General features: G+C 39.3%; 1 protein-coding gene across 8 annotated transcripts; it reads left to right on the top strand.

The window, feature by feature from the left end:
* The first annotated feature begins 276 nt into the window (after positions 1-276).
* On the top strand, positions 277-22,513 carry st8sia3 (ST8 alpha-N-acetyl-neuraminide alpha-2,8-sialyltransferase 3). Of its 8 annotated transcripts, none has more exons than XM_047372869.1 (5): positions 277-3,186; positions 11,408-11,437; positions 13,711-13,800; positions 15,410-15,967; positions 19,493-22,513. In XM_047372869.1, exons 1-5 carry the CDS (start codon positions 2,930-2,932, stop codon positions 19,773-19,775), a joined length of 1,218 nt encoding a protein of 405 aa, XP_047228825.1. In that variant the 5' UTR covers positions 277-2,929; the 3' UTR covers positions 19,776-22,513. The 8 variants fall into 8 exon arrangements, with proteins under 8 accessions (XP_047228825.1, XP_047228826.1, XP_047228823.1 ...); XM_047372867.1 differs by having other exon boundaries at positions 280-3,186; positions 13,711-13,830; XM_047372871.1 differs by lacking the exon at positions 277-3,186 and adding an exon at positions 4,714-4,872 and having other exon boundaries at positions 13,711-13,830.
* The last annotated feature ends 1,332 nt before the right edge of the window (positions 22,514-23,845 follow it).

Here is a 23,845-nt window from a genome sequence, read left to right as displayed (position 1 = left end):
AGCATTAAGTTGTTGCCAGCAGAAGCTCGGACGATTCCCCTCTCCAGAAAGGTGTCACAGGTAGACACAGAGCCAGGCCAGGTGTAGCTTCTAGGAAAAGAAAAGAGAGAACAAAGTTAAAAGCTGAAATAACAGCAAACAATGCAAAATTGGAGAGTAGTGTGAGAATGTAGCGAAGAGGGTGAAAGTGGTCGTTATGTCCTCCAGCAGCCTAAGCCTATAGCAGCATAACTACACAGATAGTTTGAGTTCAGATTATTTAGTTAAACGGCGCTTATTTACAACAATGTCGTCTCAAGGAACCCCACAAAGGGTCCCACTGATGGTCATTGTTATACTAAAAACCACAAGGATTGGGATACCTCTCTCTGTCAGACTGATTATAACCATTGGTTATCAGTCACTACTACAAAGTTAGCCCCATAAAGGTAATCATGAAATTTTTCACACACACTCCACTTAAGTGCGAGAAACTCCAATTTGTGTGCAGGATATCTTGCCTCACTGGCTGACAAACCGCGGCTGGCGTAGGCGATTACCCTCAGCTGACCTCCTTGTTCCTGATATAAAGCTGCTCCGAGCCCAGTAGTACTGGCATCAGTATGTAAAATGTACGGCAACTTTGGATTGGCAAAACCAAGAACTGGGGAAGTAGTCAATTTCTCAATAAGTGTTTTGAAGGCTAACTGGCAAACGGGTGACCATCGCTCTCTGAAAGGCTGTTTCATGTCCTGGATCTTGGATGGTCTGGGTTTTCTCTTTGACTTGGAGGTAGGTAGACAGCCACATGTCAAATAGTTAAGAGGTTTAGCAATGGTGGAGTACCCTTTTATAAACCTCCGATAATATCCAGCAAACCCTAAGAAAGATTTAAGCTCCTTAAGGGTTCTGGGAATTGGCCAGGATTTTAAAGCGAGAATTTTATATGGATCGGTCTCAATTCCCTTCTCCGAAACAATGTGTCCTAAATACTTTACAGAAGTTTGGAAAAATTTACATTTTTCAAGAGAGAGTTTCAGACCATGTTCTTTCAGGCGATGTAAAACCCGCAGTAGCCTCTGCTCATGTTCTTCTTATGAGTCTGAAAAGACAATGAGATCATCAAAAAAAACAAGAACTTCTTTTAAATGGAGATCTCCCATGCTCTTCTCCATTAGCCTCTGAAAAGTAGATGGAGCGTTTGTTACCCCTTGGGGCATTCGATTGAATTCCCAAAAGCCAATAGGCGTCACAAAAGCCGTTTTAGCTTTATCATATTCGTTCATCTCAATCTGATAATACCCAGATTTCAGATCGACAACACTGAACCATTTTGAACCAGGCAGAGCCAAAAGAGACTGCAATAACAGAAAGGGGTGGATTACATCTGCAAAGTTCTTTGTAGAGAGAAGAGACTTTCTCCTTCAACCCCTTAGAACTGCTCTTGCTCAGTCTTTTAATTATATTCATGTCATTAACTTTGACCTATGTCTTGCTAACTGAGGCACGTAGAGGCTGAGATGAAGCTCCTGGGTTTTTCTCATGTCTCTGAGCATTTCACACTCTGACCTTGGGGTAAATTTGCCAGGACGTCCACTACTGGGAAGATTGTCTGAAATGTTCTTCAGCCCCAAATAATCTTACTCTTTGTATGATGGACTTCAGATTTTCTGGACCAACCTTATAACCATTCCCAGATTGATGGGCAGCAACAGTTGTTAGTCCAAGGTCAGTGCTGCTGTCTTTCCATCTTGGCATTGTGTTAACATATATCTGTATGCTTCAAAGCCGCAAAGTGACAAAAACCCTGCTTTTACAGAGCTTCTCACACTGCTGATGGTTCGTTAATGAAGCGCTTTTAGAAGGTTCTCCTTCCTCTTCTAACTTCAACAGAAGCACAAAGTTTTATGACTTCGTGCTTCTTTGTTTAATGACTCTGGCTCATAATTAAAGGAAAACAGCGTTTATTATGTGTTTGTACAGAAAGTGAGAACTCTTTTCCACTTCTAAATAAATAAATACATTTACTGGCATGAAATAAAAAACTAAAACACAAAATTAAAACACAGAATTTTGCATTACTAGTATGTGAAACAAATGCGAGCTTTTGCAAGAAGTGCCTAAAGAAATGTTGCTGCATTAGACTTGATTTGTTGGTTGCCTTCAAGATTTCACATGTTTATATATATGTACATAAATACCTGTAACAATATTTTTTAGGTTTTTATAGAAGGGTTATCCAGACTATTGATTCCTGAATACTACTTGCTTTAATAAGAGCTGGGGTCAGGAGGATGTCAGCTATTTTCGGTCTCTGGAGACATTTGGCTGACTCTGCTCTCTGCATGTCCTGCTCAGTGTGATGCTATCCTTTCTCTCCCTGCCTCTGAGCCTCAGAGCTCCGCCTCGGATGTTGCTGCATGCTTGTTTATCTGATTACAGCCTTGCAGGAGCTGCTTTCTCCTTAAAGCGACACCAGTTTAATTAATCAGCATGAACAACCAGCAGCAGCAGGAGCAGTAGGAAGAGGACTAAGGAGATAGACTAAGGGGATGCAGATGAAGAGGAGCATCCATCTTCTCTCCGCCTCCCTGATCTCAGCACCTTTGAGGAGGATTATGAAACCGCCTGTAATCTGAGCCGTCATGTCTGCTGGAAAACACTCTAACATCCCCTCCTCCTCCTCCCGTCTTGGATCTCCATCCTGCAGAATGCATGGACCGTAAATGCGTCACGTTTGTTCCTCTGTAGATGACGTTAGAAATTCAGAGCGTCGGTGAAGCTGCGGAGTCTCCTGTGCGGCCTGCATCCCCGCAGCTTCCTCTGTGAGGTAACGCTACGGCCTCCCCCGCACCGCGCCGCACCGCTCTTCCTCCTCCTCATGGACCACTGAGAAACGCCTTTCCGCCCTCTCCACGCCGCAGACGCGGCGCGCAGATGTGGCGCGAAGATGCGGCGCGCCTGGATGCCTGCGCTACTCGCCGCGTCCCGGCCGCTCGTTGAGGCTCTGATCCGGGGGAGCGGCTGCCCGCGGCGCAGCAGGATGGTGCGCATCGCCAGCGCGCTGGGGCTCGTCATCTTTAGCGTGGCGTTACTCATCCTCTCGCTGATCAGCTACGTGTCCATCAAGAAGGACTTCCTGCCCGGCTCCCCCAGATACGGACCAAACGGAGGGCCCAGAATGTACATGTTCCACACGGGGTTCCGGTGAGTCCAGGCCCGGTTGCAGATGTGCAGTTCTGAGTCGTTTCATCAGGGTTTGGGTTTAGCCTGGTTGGGAGGATTATTACATGCAGCTCTGATCTGATGAGGCCTCTCTGCTGTGGGAGGCCTGCATTGTTTTCATTGGCTGCTCTGAAAACCCAACCTGACTCATCATTTCACAGATGCTAAGAGACTGTGCAAAAGTCTTGAATCATCCCTCAGTTCCTGCATGTTTGCCTTCTAAGCAGCAAGAGTTTGCTGTCATGTTTTTAAAGTTGTTTCCATTTCTTCAACTGAATCTATGAAAAACCCTCAAACGTAAAATCTCTAACAAGGTGACACCAGATGAACCATAGAGGCTACAGTCACAAACTTTAAGGGATCTTATTGGGATTTTATGTGACAGACGGAAAATAATATATATAATTTTCAACCTTTATCACAAATAAAAATCTGAAAAGTATCATATGCATTTTTATTTGCATTCAGCCCCGTTTACTCTGATCCCCCAAGATAAAATGCAGTGCAGCTGCTGAGAGCTAGCTCAGATGGGAGAATCTGTTTGTAGAACACCCATTAGTCATAGACTCCAGAAATCAAGCCTTTATAGAAGAAGAAAGTCAGAAGAAGTCCTGTTTGCAGTTTGTCAAACGCCATGGAGGGAACACAGCAAACACCCTGAACATATCCTCATGGATGGTGTAACATGGTGGTGGCAGCATCATGCTGTGTAAGAATTGATTGTCGTGGTACGACATTTTGGTCTTTGCTTTTGGTTTTGTGTTTTTGTTTACCTTTTTAGCTAGATGTTTCTTATTTGTGTTTTGTATTCATGTTTGCTGTGGTTTTCTGCTTTGGTTATCTTCTGCCTCCCAGTGTGCTCTCCTCGCTCCTAGTTCCCTTGGCGTCGCTTTCCTGTTTTCTTAGAAGGGTTTCCTTATTATGATTATTATTATTATTTATCAGAGTTCTCTCTTTCTTATTTATTAGTTTCTTTTTTGTTACTCCTCTTGTCATTTGTTTTCCCCTTTTGGTTACTATTTTGTTTAAGTTCCCTTTATTCTCCTGTTCTTCTTAGCTTTGTTCCCCCTAGTTCATCTTTGTTCTCCAGCCTCTCCTCTATAGGTTAGCTTTAGTTATTGTTTACTTTTATTCTAGTCCTCGTTTCCTCTGCTTCATTCTTAGTTTTATTCTATCAGTGTTGGTTTGAGTTTGTTTACTTTTGTAGTCGGGGTTTCCTTATGGTTTCTGTTTTACTAAGTTCTTAGGTTCTTGTGTTCCCTTCAGTTTCTCAGTTTCCTTCAGTTCATGTTTATCCCTGATTCTTATGCTTTATTTTTTATCTTGGTTTATAGTTTCATTTAGCTCTGCTTACTGTCTTGTCTTTAGTCCCTTTCCTCATGCTTTGGTTTTATTAGGTTCACCTGCTCCTTCTGCTTCCCTGCCTCCTTGTCTCACCTGTTCTTAGTTCCTTTGATTACCTGCCCTATTGTTTCATGCCCACCTTTGTCTGTATATAAGTTTGCCTTCGTCTTTTGTTCCACGCGGTGTCCTTATGTCTCTTCCATGTCCTCGTGATATGTCCTTTGGGTTACGTCTTCCACATCTTGTTGGAGCTTTGGGTTTACCCTTATTTGGGTCCTGTTTTCAACGCCTGCATCTGGACAGTTTGTTGCCCTGCACTCGCCTGTAAGTAAGCGCTGAGAATTAAAGAAGGAGTTTTCTCACTGATCCTACTCTGCTCTCTCTGTACTTGTCTGCCTCTGGTCCATCACAAAAATACAGCGCTATGACATTGATGAGAAGATGGATGTAGCTAAATACAGGACAATCTGAAGGAAAATCTGTTAGAAGCTGCAAAAGATTTAAGAATGTTAGGTTCACCTTCTAGCACCTAAACATACAACCAGAGCTTCAATGGAATGGGTTATATTAATATGCGCACTACACTCATCAGATTTTTATTTGCATGTTGAAAACCATGTGTCATTTTCTACCTACTTCACATCTCTGCTCTACTGTTGCATTAAATCCCAATAAAATTAGAAGTTTTTGGTTTTAACGTGACAAACGTGTGTATGAATACTTCCGCAATGCACTGTAATAGCTGAAACAGTATGGTTGACGATACACCTCTCATATCATGGAGCCCTGCACTAAGATATGCCAACTGTACTGGAAATATAAATGCAATGCAAAGGAGGGAAAAATCAGAAAAAGAAACCAGAAAAAAACTGCTGATCAAAATCAATTTAAAAGCTAACAGGAAGGTCTGACTGCATGGACTGAACATATGAAGAGATGAGGGATGTTTTAAGGCTTCTGCTCAGAAATGTACTTAAGTGTCCTAGCCTTGGTGTTACTGGCATTCCTCTGCAGGTCCTAACAGATTTGACTGAATATCAATATTTGCACGGTGCTGTGTTTCACTTTGGCAAGTCACCGGTCAGACATTAAAGAAAGCTTTTTATTACGTGTCACAAGCAGGAAATAAAGCAGCGAGACAAACACAGGTAACATCCAACCAAACTCATACAATGATCCGGGCTGAGTAGGGATTATCCTCCAGCGCTGGTCATGGTGTGGGCGAGGTAGGTCATCAACATGGTGGAGGTTCAGATGCACTACACTTCCGGAAATTTACTTGTTAATCGGCAGGTGTCGCTACTGAGGAATTTTATGTCTACGCAGTTAGAAAGATACCAATGCTGTGTAAACGTTTTTACCTCTTTACAGATTATTGCGTTTTTTTCTTTATTGCCTTAAATGTTTCAACTGGTTGTTCCACCCTTGGCAGCAAGAGCTGGTCATGGGTTCTTCACATCACTCTGGAGGAAATTTGGCCCACTCTGCTTTGCTGAATTGTTTTAAGTTGAAGGATGTGGAGGAAGGTTCTCTCTGCGGTTCTCTGGAGGCCCAAAAAGCCTCAGAAACTCATTCCAGACGGATAAATGTAAGTGACTTTGGTTCTCATCTCTTCTTGCATTTCTTTAAATGAGAACATGCTGTGTTGCTTTTTGAGATCTGTATGCCTACTTCATGTTTTATTGAATCTGCAGGCCAGGGTAGCAATCAGGCCTGGGTGCGGCTAGTAAAACCAAACCAAAATCATGTTAATCGCTTTTTAATTCATGAATTAGTAAGGGACAGTATTTTGCTCTGATCAGTTCTAATTGGTCCCTGTTGTTCTAACTTCACAGTTTCTATTTATCGCCAGAAACCATGTGACCAACAAGACAAGCAGGAAACTGTTTCAGGAGACTTTTCTCCTGTCGATAGTTACTGAGTTTTAGGAGATGGTGTCTCATGCTAACTTCATGTCAACAGTGCTCTCTAGAAACTTTATGCTTTTTGTCCTCCCTGTTATTTATAGCCATCTAAATGCGCTTCTTTTTCTTTGAATGTGTCCAGAATGAGTCTGTTTTATTGTTGAAGAGGCAACACTTATTGTTGTAGATTAGACCCTCTGTGTACCAAAAAGTCCTTTAAAAAGCCTTAGTACTTCTTAAACGTTGTCACATTTTGACTTGTTTAAAAACTCCAGCAGGGTTCTATGCAGTAGAACACCAAGAAGTGACTAATTTTAAGGTAAAAGGAACATATTTTGCACAGTTTTTACAAGCTAAAATCTGCAAAGTTTGGTGTTCAGCCCCCCCCAGTCAATACTTTATACAACCTCCTGTCTCTTTTGGGGTATTAGTGTCTACCTGCTTGAGATGTCTAGTGCAAGGTTATTATCTTTAACAAAACTAACGAAATGGCTAAAACTAAAGTAAAAAACATTGTCATTAACTGACAAAAAATAAAAACTTAACTTTGCAAAAAAAAGAAAACTAACTGAAACTGTAATAAGTGTTCACAAACCTAACTGAAAGTAACTGAATTTATAGAGATATCTGCTTAGTTTTAATATGAAGTTTAGTTTCTGGTTGTGTTTTCTTGCTGTGCCACATGACACCAGTGGATGTCAATCAAGTCATCTCTGTCGCTGCGGTCCATCCACACCTAGCGTCATCTCAGCAAAACGCGGGAGAAAGCTCCAGAGTCCGATTTGGAATTACTTTGAATTTGACTGGGTTTTAAATAAAAGCAAATCTAGTGGAACAAGATAAAATATGTCAGAAATTATTAAAGGGTAAAACTACCACGAACCTTAAAGTTCACTTGAAAAATTCGCACAAGACGGTTAACCTAGCTTACTTTGAGAAGGTAGAGGAGCATGTGCAACCTTCATCTGCAGGATGTAGGGTTAGGGTTACGGTTAGCATGTAACTGTTACAAAAAACACTAAAACTATAACTGAAACTAATAAAAACTAAACTGAAACTAAGCATTTTCAAAAACTAAAAACCAAACTAGCAAACAAATGCTAAAAATGAATTAAAACTAAAACAGAACTCAAAATTTGAAGTTAAAACTAAATAAAAATAAAAACTAATGAAAACTTTTAAAACCTTGATCTAGAAACTTGTGCCATCAGAAACTGAATTTGAATTGCTCTGACTGAATTTGTATTTGTGTAATTTGAAATTAAATGCATTGGTTTGAAAATGAATTTCACTAAAATGAAACTGAATTTTATGGTTTGAAACTGAATTCATTTGCTTTTAAAATGTATTTCGTTGTATTAAAAATTCATTTTGACTACTTTCACTTTCAGGTCTGTAATTCAATTTCAGTTCCAAAATTCAGTTTTTTTTGTGTCACACATCCGGGTCCTTGAGGATAGCCACAGATTAATCAAACACAGATTCATCGATTTACGTTTCACATCAGGTTAAACTTCCTTTACGGCATGTTGAGCTGCAGCAGTGCAGCTACATGAGCTTCGCAGATGTCCATCACCAAATCAAATCAGCATCTATAAGAAGCGTCATGTAAGCAAATGATGGTGAAACAGCAACACTTATGCTACCTGTAGCTATTAGCTAAACATGCCAGATTAGCATAGCGTGCCGCCAGTGTTACGTCGGTCTGCGTTTCTCTTGCCCTTTACCTCAGCGTAACTTCTGTTGCCTAGCAACCGTGTTAGCGTGAAGAGCAGAGCTGTGAAGCCGAACAAATGGAAACTGACGTTTAATAACTCTGTATTTACTGTAAATGACTACACGGTTTTTATTAACCTTTTACATATTGCTGATGGCTTATAATGCTGTTTTGTTTTAAAATGTTATTGTTTTATGATCTTTTTCATTATTCAGCCATTTAAAATGTTGAAAATATTTTTTGTGTTCATAGATATAAAAATTTAACTCTAGATAAAATGCATTGATGACAAATACCATTTGTTTCATTTATTTGTAAAACTTTCAACAACTTAAACACTAACATTTTAACTTTAGGAACAAAGTTTAAATTAGTTTATTTGCAGAGTATAATTATTATTATTATTATAAATAAACCAAACATTAATATAAGATATCGTCTGACTATATCTGATTGTATCTGTTTAACTTCCACCCATTGGGGAAACCCAGCGGGATTTTGAAAACAATGTGGCGGGAGTCAGCTGTTCTCTCTGGGTTTAGTGCACCTCAACCACCCGGTCAGCTGACAGCTGGCGAGGCGAGCGGCTGCTGGGGCAGCGGACGAACACATCGCCGCATTTGTGTAATTAAGCGAGATCTTGATAAACTGATCTGATATTTTAGGTTTACACAACTACATTCTGGTCTAAAAACATTGAAAAGTTCAGTGGTTCAGTGCACCATCACCGTGGTAACGGTAACGTGCAGTTTGTTGGTGGACAGAACAGCTGCCATCCCCCACAGCTAAGGAGGTTAGCTGTAGCTAACCGTTTAAAGACTGTGGACGTTTCTTCAAACTTCGCCGTCTTGGACATCATTCCTCACCACAGTTCATGAGGTTAAGTGTTTGGGTAGAATAATATATTAGTTATTTAGATTGAAATGATCTAAACATTTTGCATTTTATGAAGTTTGGTTTTGTTTGTGTTGAACTCAGCTATCTTGGTGCTAGCAGAATATCTGCAGCACACGTGTTGTGTTCTTTGTTTGTATGTTTTTAAAGTTAAGACAAACTTTACTTGAAGGGTGATTTTAAACAAAGAAGATTGATCAATTCAATTCAGTTTATTTATATAGCGCCAATTCACAACACATGTCGTCTCAAGTCACTTCACAACAGTCAGGTTCATACATTCCAATTAATCCTAACCAATGAACAGTGCAGTCAGATTCAGTTATTTAATCAAATTGGATTAAAGGTTTTCGTAGGTTGGGACCACCTCCTGGGTCCGGGGGCTTGTTGCCCCTTGGTGGTACCGGCGCCTGGACCTGGGAGTATAGAGTATGCATAGGGAGTGTGATAGAGTGTATGACGTCCATTGTTTGTCTTTACGTTGGGTGCGAGTGATTTTATGTGTATGCATGAGGGTGGGAGTGGGTGATTGTGACTGTGTGCCTGTTTTTTTTTTGCGACAGGTTGGGTCTTGGACTGCTCCCCCTCCTGGATCAGGTTAGGCCCCCCATATTAGAGGGCGCCTATTTTCTCCCCGCCACACTACCTGACTCACTCCCAGTGGCTGCTTGCCGGGGCCTGGCCCCCTGGGCTCTGTCGGGCCTCTGCTTGGTGGGTGGTGTGTCCTGGGGTCTTGGGCCTCTGGGTCCATGGCTGGATCTGCTCGGGCGTGGACGGCTGCCGGCGGGGCCTGTGGGCTCGTCGCTGCGGCTCCCTGGGGCTTCTGCACTGTCGCTGCTGGGTGGTTCCCCTGGGACTCTCCACTGCTCTTCTCTTGGGGGGGTTGCGGTTGTCCCGGCGGTGGTTCTCCCGGGGTTCCTGTGCTTTGGGGGGCCTTTGGATGTCTGTGGCTCGGATCTCCTCAGTGTCTGTCCAGGGACCATGGGGCAGGTCTGTGGATCCTCACACTCGCTATTGCATATTTGTGTGGAGAAACCTTGTATACAAAGGTGCGTCCACACTCATACTCACAGGTGTTAAGCTTCAGGTGTTGACAGATAAACAGATGTTCTATATTGGGCTGCACCTCTCACTAAGTACATTTTACATTCATAATTACCGTGTACTATTTTGTTAAAAAAAAAAAACAGCTGCAGGTGTATAAGCAAGCAGGGTGTAATCTTGTATTCTCTTCATCCTTCTTTCTCTCCTCCACTCTTTCCTCCTTTTCTCCCCTTTTTCCCTTTTGCCCCATTTAATCCAATCTCTCTCTTTTTTGAGCTTCTTTTTTCCTTTTCATTTCAGTCTCCGTGTCGTAACAATTGAAATATTCCGAAATAAGTTTATTTATTTAAGTTTATTTGATAGGGACAGACACACATTAACATAGACCAACTGAACAAAACAGCAGTCCCATGTTTGCGTCATAGTGCAATAGCAACAGCTAATTCGCAGCACTTGTCCCTAGATGGGCTTTTTTTTTTTTTTTTTTTTAAAGTACCTCTAAAAATTAAAGTAATAATCCCTAACCCTAACCCTTATAATAAAGTTTCTTTTATAAATGTCAAGCAGAGCTTTAAAGCATTAGCTCTGATGCTCTGCTTGTGAAAGTAAATCTGTTGGGCAATTTCTTGGCACTCAGACAACAGTTCTGAGCGATGCTCTGCTGGACAGGACACGGTTAAAAAAAAAAAAAAAGAGACAGTGGACAGTCGCTGGCGTTGACTTTGCAGCAATCCCTCATACTGAGCCTGCATGTAGCGACAGTGGAGAGGAAAACTCCTGCAGCTTGTTGTAGAAGTTTGTGGCTTTAAGGTGACAAAATGTACAAAAGTTGAAAGGGTGTGAATACTTTTGCCAGGTGCTGTACTCCATCTGATGTCAGTGACCTCATGGGACCTCCAGGTAAACATACTCAGATTAGCAACACCTTTATTCAAGATTGTAGAAGTTGCATAAAAGGCGAACCATTCAATATAGAAATTACAGCACCATGCAAATATCTTGATTGGTTTCTTATTTCTTTAGATTTTCCTTCCAAGCAGCAAGAAAAGTGTATTTTTTAACCAACAGCTCTCCAAGCTTTGTGATAAAGATCTGTGAAACCGAACAAGTGTCTGTACATCTGGAGCTGTAATAAATCACACAAAGAACTGTTTTATTTCATATTTACATTGACTGCGCTGTAGCATCTGCATGCTGAGGTCTTCTTTTGAGCCAAATGTGATTTTTAAAGCCACATTTTCAGTTTTGAAGATGAGAAGTGAGACGTTTTCTGTAATGTTTCTTTACATCTCTGCTGCAGCGAGAGGCCACCTCGTAAGCCTGACCTGAGGTGAATACAGAGTGACCTTTTCTTCAATAAACAACAATCTTTCTGCTTCTCTATCTCTCTGTCTCCTCTAATTCTTTCTTCTAGAACCAGCAGCTTTTGCTTCAGCTCTGTTTGGTTGTTTGGCTGAAAATCTGCAGCCAACTGCAACAACTTTGTTTCACAAAGGCGACAAAGCAAAGTTGACCCAAAGATGCTGACTTTACCTTGGCAAATTATAACACTGTGGTGTTGATTTTGGAACAGCATGAAAGATCAAAAATATGCTCTGAATTATTTGGGAAACTTTCTTTTTTAGACTTCCAACCAGAGAAGTCACCCGGAGTTTTTCTTTTTAATCCAAACGTTGGTTAGTAAAAGAACATTTATAAAATATGCACTGTTTTATTGAAATTAATTGCACAATTTTACACCTTTACCATTAAATATAAAAATAATATATATCTTCTCTATGGCAAGATGAAATTTGAGCTATTATTTGCTCATTTTCAGCATCTCATGCTGTTTCTGATTCAGCACTGCTTCTCTGTGGCTGAAATAGTCTGTCAATATGTTTGACCCTGTAACCGAAGATACTAGAGGCCCAAGTCCCAACTGATCCAACTTTTAACATCATGCCTAAAACTGTCAAGCAGCAACTCTGATTCGACATGTGCAAATCCTGAGATTGTTCTTTTACGTTGCATGTAAGGATCCAGATTTTGTTTGAAATTATCACGGCTAAATGTGTCACATTTTAAGCTTAAAACAGCTTTTATATATTTTAGACAGTTTCATCACTCTTTTTCCAGCCTAAACAATGATGCTAAGGATTAACCTAGCTAACTGATTGGACAAATGGAGAAGGTAATGGTTTGGAACTGCTGAGATAGCATATAAAGCTGACAACATTGTTTTTTACATGTTATAAATATGGTTTATCATTTAAAATGTTTTATTTGCCCTCTAAGTCAAAATACAATTTACAATTCAGATTATTTAGGAGTATATTTTTCTTTTTCTTTTACATAGCTGGTGTCGTTGTTTTGAACTGTTTTTGATTGTTTTGCAATAAGCAAAGCAGTCAATCATTTTCTACCGCGTATTCCATAGTGGGTCGTGGGGGAGCTGGTGCCTATCTCCAGCAATCTATGGTCGAGAGGCGGGGTGCAAAGCTAAACATTTGTCAGATATTAAGATTAAAACAAATTTTCTTAGTTTTTAGACACAGGTTCATCACTCTTTCCAATGCAGACAAGAATGCTAATATGGTTAGCCTAACTGACTGAGCTGAAAATGTAGGAGAAAAAGATAACTTCTTGTACTACAACAACTATTCATCTTAACAAGGGAATTTAAAATGTCGTTTCATTGTGTGATGTTGGAAGTATATTTAGAGCACTAAAAGCATAATTTAATGAAATCAAAACTGATTACAAAAATGAATATTTTATGAAACCTTTGGACCTAAGATTCAATATAAACAACTTGTTAAGATGGGCAAAGTTGCTGCAATATTTTGGCTTTATTACTAACTTCTAAGCCTATCTTTGAAGTTATTTGCACTTTTGATAAATATTTTACATATAGAAATGAGACTGAAAGTCTGCGTTTACACTGAGCTGACAGTGTAAATGAAACTAGTTTAAATGCATCTGGTTTTTAAAAGGAACAGAAAGATTTCGGAAACTGAAGCTTCAAATTGTTGCGGTTTTTTGGAAGCATTTTAGCTCCATTTTTCTGGTAACTAACAGCCAACCTGATTCTGTCATAATTTCAATTTATTAGTATTCATTATAATATTTTACGTCTGATATCAGTGTGGTTCTGACCCATTACTAAACACAAGCAGATAATCAGAAAGGTTTTATTAATGTAACCTTCAAGTTAACTGGAAGAAGAGAAATAATTTGTAATACCTGTACGACCCAGAGGGAATATTAATTTCCCAGCATTTAACTGCATATTTAAGCAAGCGATTATTGTTTGATTGTCTCTGAATGATGCAGTTATTTTGGAAAAAAATAAAAACACGATGAGTCAGCAAACATTTTAGTAAAAGAATGGATTTCTGCACAGTTTGACCACATTTTCTGACTAAAACCATCGACCTGTCTGATTATTGCTGAGATTTGTCTTGATTTAAAACAATCAGCTTTGAATAACATTCAAAGATGCCAAATATTTTTACAGATTTAATTGAATCGATATGCAGAAGAGCTAAAATGCTTCTGAAAACATTTTGAAGTGGACTCCTGATGAGAGAGTTAATCTTTTTGTTGCCTCCTGCTCTGCAGCTCCCAGCTGGCCATGAAGTATCTGGATCCAGACTTCACTCCTCTGACCAACGCTCTGAGCGAGGACCTGCAGAACTCCTCTAAATGGAGGTACAACAGCACTGCTTTCACACAGCTGAGGTACGGAAACACGAACGCAAACACAGCAGAGAGTCTAACAGGCTTTTAGCACCTAGCAGTGAGCCGGACCTGGGCGTGAAAAGGGCCTTCCAGTAGTTTGTTGAGCAAAAAGCACCTGGAATGTCACAGTGATCGAAAATTACGCAAAGTTCACTTCAAAAATGGCTTAGTTACAGGAAAATGGAAGGTTTAAACCAAATGCTTTGTTTTTAGGAAAGGCTGTGGAAATATTTTACTAAATATCTGTTGAAACATTTCTTTAAATACATTTATTTAATGAGGAACCAGAAAAATAAATACCCCATTCCAAATTATTTATATTTATACATATACAATCACATTTAATAAATTAGTAACATGCATTCTGATGAGGCTCATTTGTCAGATTAAAAGCATATTTTGAAAGAAAACTTTAAGCAGGTATTAATCATACTCTTCATGAAGCTCACATTTCTTTATTAAAAATGTATTATGTATTTTATTGGTCTGATGTAATATTCTCATCCTAAATGCTGTGTTTTTATTGGCTATAATCAGAAAATCATCATAATAACACAAATAAAGGCTTGAAAACATCAGTCAGTGTGGGAATAATCTATTTAATGTGTTTCACTTAGTGGTGGAGTTAATAGAAAAAATGAACTTTTCAATGATATTCTAATTTACTGAGTCGCCTATATATATCATTGTTATTGTTTTTGTGTTTACTGTAAAAAACATTTTAGGAAAGCAGCAATGCTAAAACCTGTCTTGTAGCAACTGATTCATAGTCGTGGTGAAAAAAAGTAAACCCTCTTTATACTAGGGTTTTATCAGGCTATAATAAAATGGTCAGGTCTTGACCAGGTTTATTTAAATCTGTCAGTGTTTAATAGGCAAAGACATGCTCAGAATGGAAAAACTGTCTGTAAAAAACTATGTACACCTCAAGGTTCAGAAGGTTGTAGAACCGCCTCCAAGCTTTAGCTGTTGGACACATGGAGTCTTGAATACTTTATGGTCCACTCAGTGGGTGCCAGGTGTTCAGGTCCTGCTCCTCCAAAACAAGCCCACATCATCAGCCCTCCACTGCTGTGCTTGACAGTTCATATTGAGGGTTGGGGGATCTTTTGGCACAACAGTTCAGAAGGTCAGGATGTGATTATAAAATGGATCACCTTTATGTTCCAGAGCAGCAAACTGCCAGAACGTCTGCTTTTATAGAGGTACTGCTCACACTGAGGATCAGGTAATTCATGCATTTCCTTAGTGGAACCTATGGAAGCAAGAACGGTGTACTTAGTTTTTCATATTCAGCTTTTCCATTTGGGTTCCATTTTAGTTTAGTAACAGATTTAAATCAGCTGTTAACGACCGGATTAGGTTTATTATGTCCTGATACGTAGTTCGATGTAGTTCCGTTTGCTCTTTTATAAATTGCCCTTGAGTGACTGTAGTTGTGATTTGTTTTACATAAAGTAACTGAAATAGTGAAGGTATATTGGAGATATTTTGTGTTTGCATTGATGCATCTACAGCAGGTAAGAAAATACATCAGTTTTCAAACAGCTTCCAATAAAGTTGCTGTAATGTCTTGCAGGACAGAGATTTCTCAACATATTGACGTCCCCCGTAACTTTACGCTGACTCGTGACTCCGTCAGAGTTGGCCAGCTGATGCACTTCGATTATTCCAGCCACAAGTATGTCTACTCCATCGGCGAGAACTTCCGATCGCTCCTCCCGGAGGTCTCGCCGATCATCAGCAAGCACTACAATGTCTGCGCTGTGGTTGGAAACAGCGGCATCCTCACCGGCTCGCGCTGCGGGGCCCAGATAGAAAAATATGACTTTGTCTTCCGATGCAACTTTGCTCCAACAGAGATTTTTAAGAAGGATGTTGGGCGTCGGACCAATATGACAACCTTTAACCCCAGCATCCTGGAGAAATACTACAATAATCTGCTGACTGTGCAAGACAGGAACAACTTCTTCCTAAGCCTGAAGAAGCTGGACAGAGCCATCCTTTGGATTCCAGCGTTTTTCTTCCACACGTCAGCCACGGTGACGAGAACACTGGTGGACTTCTTTGTGGAGCATCGAGGCCAGCTGAAGGTCCAGTTGGCTTGGCCTGGAAACATCATGCAAAATATCAACAAGTAAGCAGCAGTTTAACAGAAGAAATAGCAACACTTCACTGTTTTAAAGCTGCCTGGAGCAGAAATAATTCTTTATGATTTTAATGTAAAAACTCTAAAAAGAACTACTTAATTTACAATCTCTTCCAAATGTTTTAAGGCTGCTTGAACTTTTCCACATTTGTCCTGTTCCAACAGCAAACTTCAGTGTATTTTATTAGAATTTTATGTGACACACCAACACAAAGCAGTAGAGAAGTATGAAGTGGAAGGAAAACGATTCAAGGTCTTAAGCATTTATTTTTGCAAATCTGAAAAGTGTGGAGTGCTGTGCTTCTATGCAGCCCCCCGGAGTCAGTACTTTCTAGAACCTCCTTTCTCTTCAGGTCCAGCTGCAGGTGTTTAGAGGTTTTTGTCTCTACCTGCTTTGAACATTTACAGACTAATTTTGCACATTTCTCTTTTTAAAATAACTCTAGCTCAGTGAGACTGGGAGAGCGTCTGTGAACATCACTTTTCAAGTCTTGCCACAGATTTAGATGTGGACTTTGACTTGGCCATTCTAACACACAAATCTGCCTTGATCTAAACCATCTCTGGCTGTATGTTTAGGATTGTTGTCCTGCTGGAAGGTGAACCTCCATCCCAGTCTCAGGTCTTCTGCAGCTTTTAACGGGTTTTCCTCCAGGATTGTCCTGGATTTAGCTCCATTCATCTTTCCATCAACTCTGACTGGCTTCTCTGTTCAAACTGAAGAAAAACATCCCCACAGCATGATGCTGCCACCTCTGTGTTTCACCATTGGGATGGTGTGTTCAGGATGATGTACAGTGTTTTTGTCCACACACAGTGTGGAACAAACAGAGTTTTGCATGCAGCCAGAAAGTTCAGTATGATCTCCTTTGAGCAGAGCACCTCCTTTCAGATTTTTTCTGTGTCTGCTACATGGCTACATGACCATCCATCCATCCATCCATCCATCCATCCATCCATCCATCCATCCATCCATCCATCCTTCCATTTTCTATACTTCCATACGGGGACTCAGGGGAGCTAGTGCCTATCTCCAGCAGTCTACGGGCGGGGTACACTCTGGACAGGTCGCCAGTTCATCGTAGGGCAGCAAATCATCCATAAAGGTAAAATATATGTAAAGCATGACTAACAGTTGTCCGGTGGACAGATTAGATTCTCCCAACTGAGCTGTGGATCTCTACAGCTCCTCAAGAGTTATCATATGCTTCTTCACTACTTCTCTGATTAATGTTCTCCTTGCCCAGCCTGTCACTTTAGGTGGATGGCCACATTTTGGTAGATTTGCAGTTCTGCCAAGCTCTTTCCATTTTTAGGTGATGGATTAAACAGTTCAGGGGGTGTAAGTACTTTTGCCTGGTGCTATAGTTCATATTAAGGCTCCTACACCTCTTAGCACCTTCAGTTTGCCAAAGAAAACCACCATCCTCACAATGTTAAGCCCCATGCCTCTTTGTGTCCTGACCCTGTTTTGAGTCATTTCTAGAAGCTAACATGTGCTTCTGTTGTAAAGGAGCTTCGCTTTATGTTTACGGCAAAGAGGAGATTTAGCCTCCAAAGCTGGATTATAAGGAAACAGCTATTTAACGAAGGGAATGAAAGGCAGCTGTAACTGTGTGTGGAAAGGGATTTAAGTCCGGTGCTTAATGGTGTTGCAGCTAAGTAGGCTGCTCGTAACAGTAACCTAATCTTCAGCAATCCCATTAAATCTACCTGCAGTGGAAGAATTACCACTTTCAGGCAGCTCAGAGGGTTTTTCACCAGCTTCAGGACTCGTGGAGATGCTTTTATCCAGGACAGTTTGGAGAGTCTCCCCCTCTGTGATGCTTTCAAAACAGCATCATGAAAACATTAGGAAGGGTTTTTCTACTCTTCCACACTGTTATAATCAGCAAATATTTGGTTTTATTTACCATAGTTTAACAAATGTGTAGAGGCTTCTAGGTGATTGATATCTGACTTTAAACAATCTGTCTCCTAACTCTTTAAAACTTGATTGGGAAGAAGTGAAAGCTTCCTTTCCAGGGAGCGATCTTTATGACATACAATCAGAAGAGAGGAAGCGATTTCTGCATATTTCTCAGGATTTAAAATTTATTTAGAATTAATGCAAATAACAACTAATACTTAAAAGAAATAGAAACCAAAAGTTAATTAGTACAATCACTGCCACCAAATATCTTACTTCATATACACACTAAGGGGACATTTTGGCTTGGAAAGAACTTTTGAAATACTACCAAAGTATCTGAAATGATTAAACCTAAAAGTGATCTGACACTCATTGGCTTCTCAGACACCTGAAGGAAAGGTTTTTATGTCCTAATTCTGATTCAGATTATCTAACTTTAATTTGGGAAAGAAGATATTTCCAGTCTTCATGGCCACCTTCAGGAATCAATCAGTTCTCAGTACCAGACAAAATCTTCAAAAGAACATAGTGGAATGCCTTACTTGATCCAAAATCGAGCTGTTTCAACTTTCACCAGCTGGATATCTGCAGGTGTGCGGTGCTGACAGAGACCTCAGGGGTTGGAGAAGATGACAAGTTATGAGCATAATGTCAGAGTTTTGTCTCCTTTGTGAGCCCTCCTTTCTGTGACCTTCTGATTGTAGCCATGATGATGTCAGTATACAGATGATTGATCATGAGAGATAGTATGAGCAGGAACTACTTTTGTTTTTATAAATGTCTGAGAAATGCTGTTTCTCATTGTTGCGACTCCCACAGACGCTACTCCTCTGTGGAATCTGTAACCTGCTGTGGCATAATAAAAGACTCAAAGGCAACTATTTTTTGTTCAATCTTCTTTTGCTGCCCATCTTTTAATTTGATCAGCATGTTTTCTCTGCTCTGGAGCAATAATAATGTTTGGGGGTGGCCTAGCCAGAGGGAGGTAAAGATTAGGTAAAGATTAGGAAGCTGGAGGGTCTCCAGCTTCAAAGACTTAGAGCTTTATATCACTAAATATAAATGGTCAAAACACCAGCACAGGCATGGCATGTAGAGTAGTGGTAAAGCATGGGACCCATATGGTGGCCTCAGTCCTCGATGCAGCCGCCCTGGGTTCAACTCACAGACTTATGCTGCAGGTCTTCCTCCTCTCTCCACCCCACTTCCTGTCTGCCTACTTTTAAAAAAAATAACCAAAAAATAAAGGCCACTAGTGCCGCAAAAAATAAAGTAAAAAAAAAAAAAAAAAAAACACTACCAGGAACATATATAAATAACTTTTAATTCGCAATTTTTTATTAAAATGTTATAAAAACCGAGACATTTTTGTTTTCAAAATGTATGTTCATATTACACTTTTATTATCTTTTTATTATCATTTCCTAGCAGAAACAAAATTCTTGTTTTAAAACAATTCATATCGTAATCTCAAAGGGATATGAATATTTTTTGGCTTAACTGTACAAATATGATCAGCTTTATTTTGTATATTCTTATTTATATTTTTAGTGCACAAATAATTTTTAAAATAATAATTTTTGCTGTTCTGTTTTCTGCAGTTACTGGAAAACCAAGCAGTTGTCTCCGAAGCGCCTGAGCACTGGGATCCTAATGTACACTCTGGCATCCTCCATGTGCGACCAAATTCATCTGTATGGATTCTGGCCCTTTGGCTGGGATCCCAACACTGGAAAGGAGCTGCCATACCACTACTACGACAAGAAGGGCACCAAGTTCACCACCAAATGGCAGGAGTCCCATCAGCTGCCAGCTGAGTTCAAACTCCTCTACAAGATGCATACAGAAGGATTGCTGAAGCTCAGTCTTTCCCATTGTGCTTAGGGCTACAACTGAACAGCACATCCAACGTCCTAAATTAGAGAAATCACCTGACCTGGATTCATGCAATTCATGGAAAAGCAAAATTAGACTTTAAGAATAAATGGGTCAGCTCTTGGAAAGAATCTAACCTTGCAGATGTTAACAATCCAATACACTGATTTATTTGTTTTCTAAGGTTTAATATGAAACATTATTCAAATTGTTTTCTATTTTCTGGTTTTTGTGTTGGTCTCATATGCTATATCTAAAATCTGAAAATGTATTTACAACTTTTGACCATCTCAACATGATTTGTGGACTGCAGGGCTCTAGGAACAGAGAGTTATATAGATTCAAAATAGCAAGCTAGACGTCTAGCTAATAACAGTTAACTGTCATTTGAGTTTAGTGTGACAATCTGTTTTCCATTTCTGTTGCACAGTTTAAAAACTTTTATTGAACCCCAGTTGTTCCATGAAAACCAGATTTGTTGTGAAATGTTTTCTGATGGTTTGTTAGTAGCTCTGGATCGCTAAAGTCTGATAGCCTTTAATATAGCTAGTTTATGCTAGCTATGCTATCTGGCCATTTTTATTTTCCATTGCACTTATAATTTATCTACTTCTGCTTCTTAAGCACTTAATTATTTAAACCTATTGCCTTCAATAATCCAAAGTTATATTCAAAGATTTACTGGCTACTGTAAAATGATTTCTAATGTTCAGAAACTCGTGTCAAAGCTAGTAGCTGTTAGCTGTCATTCTGGTTTTCAGTGAGAGTAATCTGTTTTGTAATTCTGTAGCTGATTTAATGCTGTTAGCCAGATATTTTCTTATTAGTTATCTGAAAAGCTAATAGCTAGGCCCAGTGGTTTTATTAAAATTATATTCAAACATTTGCTGATGGTAAGCTGGCAGCCCTGTAAGAATGCTAACCTATATAGAGCTGCCACATTTGTTACACCCTTTAAAACTGTTGTTTAATGGTTCCATTAAAACCATATTTGTCTTCAAGCTTTTATTGATAGTTTTTTGACAGCCTTAGAAGATTGCTAATATTTGTTTGCCGTTGCGGGTTAAATGCATTTAGCTGCCATTTCCATCTTCAGTGTTGCTGTTTTCTAATTGAGTTACATGTTTGAAATCCTGTTGTTTAGGTCTAGTGGTTCCAACATTTATATTTTGATATTATCTGACAGTTATGTGGTAGCCTAAAAAATGCCCCCAACCATTAGTTGTCAGAAATGCTTTCTTTAAATATTTATTTAGTAGAACTTCTAGATAAATTAAAGGAGATGTTTTGTTGAATGTTTAAAATTGTAAAATAATTATTTTTCTTTTAAATATTATGTGACTTAAATAGTAGTTGGCTGCTCTAATATTGTGAGACTGTAAATCTGCTAAAACCAAGGCTACCAAGTGTGGATCCTTGATGTTAGATTATAAATCTGCAAGGAGACAGCAACAACGGGCGATCTACCGCACAAATGTTGAATGTGCTGCACCTCCATCCATCACCCTGACCTCCACACCCTTGCTTTCCGCTTCATTGCATACCAAACACTCTACCTCCTGCGTTGGTGCTGAATGTTCCCACTGGAGAGGATGGATCTCATTTAAAACTCAAGAATAAAGCAGGGATCAGGGAAACATATTATATGACTGAGGTGTTAAAGAAAATAACCTTATGCCAAGCATTAATTCCTACTTTGTTTGGTTTTATAATGAGAGCTTAAACAGTGAGACAGTGTAAAATTAAAGCACTTAGAGAATTAAAGCCACAATTTGTCACTGTCCTTGACTCAGTGACACAAAACACACAATTCTCCTTGCATTTTGCCATGTAACAGCCTGTGGTTTTCATCTATCAGCTATGAATGGGTTCAGTTACTTTGGACTAATGAAGAAAAAAGTTTTGGTCAGGCGTTTCTTTTATTTACAAGATAAATTGTAAATTTGGTGGAAATGTTCTTGCAGTCCATATGGATGTGCATCCTCAGGTTTTTCTGACTGTAATAAAGTAGAATGTGGTTTTATTGTTGCTTCTCAGTCTCTCATTAAAGTTTTAATTATTTTATTTTAGTGATACTGATTTAAAACCTTATTTCTAGTTATTTCTGTCTAGATTTAATATTTATGTTGCTGTTCCCATCTGCCCTTTAAAACAGATAAATTGACATGAAACCACTGAATGAAGTGTAGGCTCAATACATGTAAATTATTGTCTTGAACATGTTTATCTTTCTTGCAGGTATGAAAGTCGTGTTTTTATATGTGATGCCATGTCTGAAACAACCAAAACTAGGTACATTTTTGTACCTTTAGCTGCATATTCTGCTTCTTGGCTCCATTTATTTTTCTGCTTTATTTTGTAAAATATGTACATGACTAGAAATGTGTATTTTCATGAAGGCTGATCATGCTGAAAAAGGAAAATATTATTTGCAACATGATTTCTAAATCTTAAAATTAGTTAAAATGGGTAATGTGGTTGGTTTTCTCTTATGTTTCATTTTTCTAACATGTGTAGGGTTATACTTCAGTAGAATGTATTTTCTGCATTTTGAATGAAACTGGAGCTGCCCATCATATCAGTAAGTCGTGAAGGATAACTATATACACAAGAACTACATTTAGAAATCACACAAAAAGATACTGTAGTTTGAAAATGTTTCAAATAATCTAAGAGTGAAAATAAACTATATATACTCTGTATTAATCATTTAATCACTGAATAAACTCAATCCTTACTTTGTCAAAGTTTGTTGAGCTTTTTTGTATCTTTACATATGATCATTTCCCTTCCTCCAACATCGACTAGGTCATATTCTTTTATTAGATTTTCACAAGATAAAGTCCTCTAAACAGGTCGTTTAATGATGACTGATGCCCCACATTCATTCAAATAAATATTACAGCTTGAAATCAGAAGCAAATCTGTGAAAATCACTTTAGAATATTGAATAATGTACACATCCATCCATCCATGTCTGACGGTTAAACTATCATGATTATTTTCTACAAAACATTACTATAGTTTGCCCCAAATGTCTCTCACTTTACAGCTGCTGTTCATGGCTGAATAAAACATTGCTTAATGTCCCCATGGTGAGCTGCTCTGTTTAACCTCCACAATTAGAAAAAGGGCCTCAGAGTTCATTAAAAATAAAAGACTGAGAAGGAAATTCACACAGATATTCCTGGGAGTTAATATGTGCAAACCTGAGTTTGGGCTTCTAATTCTGAGACGAGAGGCTGACGCAGATCTGATCCTAAAAGGATCCCGCTAAATCAAAGCATTTGTCAAAGCTGACACACTTTGCCCACATTTAAATGAGGCACTCTCCATGCATTTAGGGGAAAGAGTCCATTTATACTGGGTCTGTGTTTTTATGTAAATCACAACCAGAACAAATATCTTCATATTCTCATAGAAGAACGCTGTTGACAGCAATCAGATTGCATGATAAAATACCATCTGCTGAAAGTTGATAAGGAACACTTTAAATTCAATTCAGTTTATTTATAAAGCGCCAATTCACAACACATGTCGTCTCAAGGCTCTTCACAAAAGTCACGTACATACATTGCAATTAATACTAACCATTGAACAGTTCAGTCAGATTCAGTTATTTATTCAAATTGGATAAAAAGTTTTTATATCTAAGGAAACCCAGCAGATTGCATCCAGTCAGTGACTTGCAGCATTCACTCCTCCTGGATGAGCATGTAGAGACAGTGGACAGTCACTGGCGTTGACTTTGCAGCAATCCCTCATACTGAGCATGCATGTAGCGACAGTGGAGAGGAAAAACTCCCTTTTAACAGGAAGAAACCTCCAGCAGAACCAGAACCAGGCTCAGTGTGAGCGGCCATCTGCCACGACCGACTGGGGGTTTGAGAGAACAGAGCAGAGACACAAAGAGAACAAAGAAGCACTGATCCAGGAGTACTTTCTATGGGAAGGAAAAGTACATGTTAATGGATGTAGCTGCTTTAGTCGTTTCATCTAGAAAGAAAGAACAGATAAACTCTGAACCAGTTTTGAAGGATAGAGTCTGAAAGAGAGCACAAGAAGGATTCCAAGAAGGT

This window comes from Girardinichthys multiradiatus, chromosome 8 (assembly GCF_021462225.1).
Source record: "Girardinichthys multiradiatus isolate DD_20200921_A chromosome 8, DD_fGirMul_XY1, whole genome shotgun sequence".
NCBI lineage: Eukaryota > Metazoa > Chordata > Actinopteri > Cyprinodontiformes > Goodeidae > Girardinichthys > Girardinichthys multiradiatus.
Note: the sequence above shows the minus strand (reverse complement) of the source record. Positions and strands in the feature narration are given on the sequence as shown.